At 42.1% G+C, this 3,840-nt stretch overlaps 1 protein-coding gene across 1 annotated transcript in view; it reads left to right on the forward strand.

Annotated features, from left to right (window-relative positions):
* Positions 1 to 212: 212 nt before the first annotated feature.
* The window catches only part of gabrr2a (gamma-aminobutyric acid type A receptor subunit rho2a), a gene marked incomplete in the record, with an annotated part of 27,857 nt that continues 24,229 nt past the window's right edge, over positions 213 to 3,840 (forward strand). Inside the window, 1 exon segment of the mRNA XM_014011845.1 lies at positions 213 to 510. Within this exon segment, the coding sequence (XP_013867299.1) occupies positions 389 to 510 (122 nt within the window).

The following is a 3,840-nucleotide window of genomic DNA, read 5'->3' on the forward strand; positions in this document are numbered from 1 at the left end:
GGGGGGGGGGGGGGGGGGGATGCCCCCCCTGGTCACAGAAAACCTTGCTCCAGCCCTGCAGAAACTTTATAAATGTGATAAATAAAACCCTGTCAAAGGGGGTGTTGTTGGGGGGGCTGGTCACAGAGAGTCTCTCTCCGCCCCTGCAGGAGCTCAACTGTTGCGCCCCGCCCCCTGATGATGATGATGATGATTATGATGGTGATGATGATGATGAAGATGCTGGTGAGAAAGACTAATCTGACAGCAGTAATCCCGCAGTGGGGGGCWGCTGCTGCYGCTGCGCGCGCGCTCATGTGTGAGTCTGCTGCCGCTGAGGGTCCGGTACCGTGACGGTGAGGAGGATGATCCGGCTGACTGGACTCACCTGTGGACCCGAACCGTCAGGATGCCTCACCTGAGCCGAGCTCTGCTCCTGCTGCTCTGCCTGCTCCTCACCGGGGAGGCCCGCAAACACCGACACCGGGTGCGCAGATGGACCGGAACCGTGGAGAGCCAGAAGCACGGAACGTAAGTTAAAAAAAAAAAAAAAAAAAAAAAAACGAGGGGTGCAGAGTCGGAACCCGAGGTTCTGATGTGGACCTGATCGGACCGGTTAGACTCGGAACAGAAGCAGGTTTTTATTCTGGTTTAGAGTTTCTGAAAATAAGGATCCGAATCAACCCGAACCCTTCTGATCCGGTCCAACCCAAACCTCCAGCTGACTCCAGTTCATCAGAACTCAGCGGGAGGCTCGGATTGGACCGAATGAAACCGGGCTCTGCACTCAGCTGGAAGTTCGGTCGGAGCTGGGTTCTGGAAGGTCAGTGAGGAATGGGTTGGGATGGATCGGAACCTGGCTCTGCAGTCAGTCAGAGGTTCTGGTTGGATTGGGTCAGAACTGGGCTCAGACAGTCAGCAGACTTTCCAGAAGTCAGTTGGAGGTTTGGGTTGGACCGGGTCAGAACTGGGTTGGTTCTGGTTGCATTGGATCAGATTTAGGCTCTGCAGAATCAGCAGCAAGTTTGGGTTGAGCCGGGTCAGAACTGTCTCTGCAGAGTCAGCTGCAGAACTGGATCAGACCCGGTTCTGACCCGACTCACCTGAACAGGTGAGGGATGTTTCAGCCAGAAACAAGTTTTTATTTTATTTTTGACTAAAACTGTCAGAACTCTTCAGAACCGCAGCATTAACTGGGTCTGACTGATTGGGAGGGATCAGAACCAACAGAACCTTTGGACTCTGGACAGAAATGATTCCTGACCCGTTCAGGCGGCTCAGAGAATCATTAAGAAAAGCTTAAAGCTGTGGGGAGAGTTCTGACCCAAACGGTCCAGAACCACTGATGAGAGGTTCTGATCAGACTCACCTGTTCAGATGTTTTATCTGTGTTGGAGCTCATAAATGGATCAGAACCTTCACCTGCTTTCATTTTAAAACATCTTTTTTTYCMCTCAAACCTGGATCTTTCAGAACCGTTAGAACCGGGTCAGACTGCAGTTCTCTGACTGCTCCTTCAGCTGCTCTTCAGAGCCTGACCCGGCGTGTTACCTGGGCCCGGTTCTGTTCATTCAGGAGGAGGTCGACCTTCAGAAAACTTGAATTATCTGAATAAAAAAAAAAATCCTGAACCAGAACCTGAGCTTTGGGTTCAACGGTTCTGAGACTGGGGTCGGGTTCTGTGGATGATCCGAGTTTCTCAGAACCAGTCTGACCTTTGACCTCAGGCAGCCTCACTTTGAGCAGCTGTTTCAGCATCAGAATCTTTCCTGGATTACGGGCTGACCCGGTTCAGCCTCTCATCCACGCTGRACGTGATGAACACATGATGCAACCCCCAGAGAGACCCTCTGCTTGTGTTTTCCTCCGGCTGCAGCAGGTCGGTTCAAACAGAACCCAGAAGAACCGAGTTGATCTGCGATGAGGGAGAGCTGCCGGGGAAAAGATTTCCACTTTGTGAATTTTAGATTTAATTCTCTGAAATCTGTTAATATTTGATGCTTCACGGTCCTGATGTGATGCAACAAAGTAAMGATGTTTAAGCTGCTGTTGTGGAAAATATTTCAGCTGAGAGCTGCTGAGTTCTGGATTAATTCTTTAAACTCTTGTTTTTATTCATTTTCATGATGTTTCAATAAAAAAACATCAGGCAAAAATCAGCTGTTAAAATCGTTCTGAGTCGTTTAGTTTTTATACATTTGTAGAAGAAGAAATGTTTAAATATTTATATTTATCTGTAGTTTATTGTCTGCCAGCTGTTTTTAACTTTCTTCTGCAGCTGTTTCAGCTGTTTCAGCTCTCAAAACATTCGGCTTATTCAGGATGTTTCTGCTGTGACTTCAGGTTTTAGTTTTAACATTTTGAATTATTTAACCTAATTAAGAAAAAGCATCAAACTTTTCAAACTCTTTGAAAACATTTTGTGCTGTTTGAAATCTGTTTCAGTCAGTTAGCTTCCTTTTTAGCTTTCAGCTACTTCTTTTTTGTTAAAGTGTTTAGCTACTGTTTGATAATTTTGGCTTCTACTGTATTGCTAATTTAAGCATATAGCTACTGTTCTGCTGATTTTAGCTTTCATCTTCTGTTTTGCTAGTTGTAGTTTTTAGCCATTGTTTTATAAGTTTTAGCATTAGCTATTTTGCTTCTATTTGCTTTTAGCTACTGTAGCTATAGCTTTAGCTGCTGCTGTATTTAAATTTTAGCTGCAGGTTTCAGATTTCAGCTTCTGATTTTCTGGTCTTCGCTTTGAGTTAATGTTCTACGAATTGTACCTTTTAGCTACTGTTGCATTTCAGATTTTTATTTATTTATTTATTTATTTATTTATTTATTTATTTATTTATTTATTTATTTATTTATTTATTTATTTATTTAAGCTATTTTAAAAATGTGTTCTACGTAATTTTTAAATTAACTCCAGCAGTTCTTTAGCACTCTAGATTTGTTTTTAAATTAGTTTTACATGAGATAAAATATGAGTTTAGTTTCAAATGTTTATGAATTTTATGTTTATTCAGATTTAATATTCACAAGCATCTAATAGCTTAATAAGAAACTAAAAATCTGCACTTCTAACTTTGTTTCTGATAAACTCTGGAAGCTTTTATCATGACTCCTCAGCAGCCGCACTTTGACACTTGGATGTTTTAATTCTGTTTGAAGAGGTTCTTTGATTGTTGACTGGTTTTCAGGCCATCGGTTTTTGCAGCAGAGAATCTGCTTTTCTGATGATAATTTACAGTTTTCTGCTGTAATTAGATCTCCTGCTGTGAGGGGAGTTCATTTAACTGTAACTTCATGATGAAACAGCGTGAGGCCGTAAAACCCTTTGAGAAGTGGAAAAATAAAGAAATTAAAGGACAAACTGACAATTTTCAGAAAAGCAAACTGATCTCAAACTTTTCTGCATTTCATGTTTGTTACGTGTCGTCACGCTGAGCACAGATGAGCTGAATGTAAAATAATCCCCCAAATCTGTTTTTATTTTGAGTAGTTTCCTGTTCAGCAGCTCAGACACTGGCGCTGTCCCAATACTCACCCTACACCCTACACCCTAACCCCCACGTGACGTGTGGTTTCAGTCAAAGTGCACATAAGTGTTGGAGTGTGCATGTTACAATCGTGCAAAACAACTGAGAATTGGGACAGTACCAGATTACATCATCAAACACCGGTATCTATCGGTCACTGTTAGGCCAAAACTCATAAAAATAAAAGTAAATGTTTAATGAAAAAAAAAAACTAATTTTATCTCCTTCATGATTGAGTTTACATATATGCAATCTATTCACTTTTCAACTAATCAGAAGGCAAAAAAATTACGTCTTGTTCACTTTTTGGAATTCTTGATTTAACTTTGTC

The sequence above is a fragment of the Austrofundulus limnaeus genome, unplaced genomic scaffold (assembly GCF_001266775.1).
Source record: "Austrofundulus limnaeus strain Quisiro unplaced genomic scaffold, Austrofundulus_limnaeus-1.0 Scaffold85, whole genome shotgun sequence".
In the NCBI taxonomy this organism is placed as follows: Eukaryota; Metazoa; Chordata; class Actinopteri; order Cyprinodontiformes; family Rivulidae; genus Austrofundulus; species Austrofundulus limnaeus.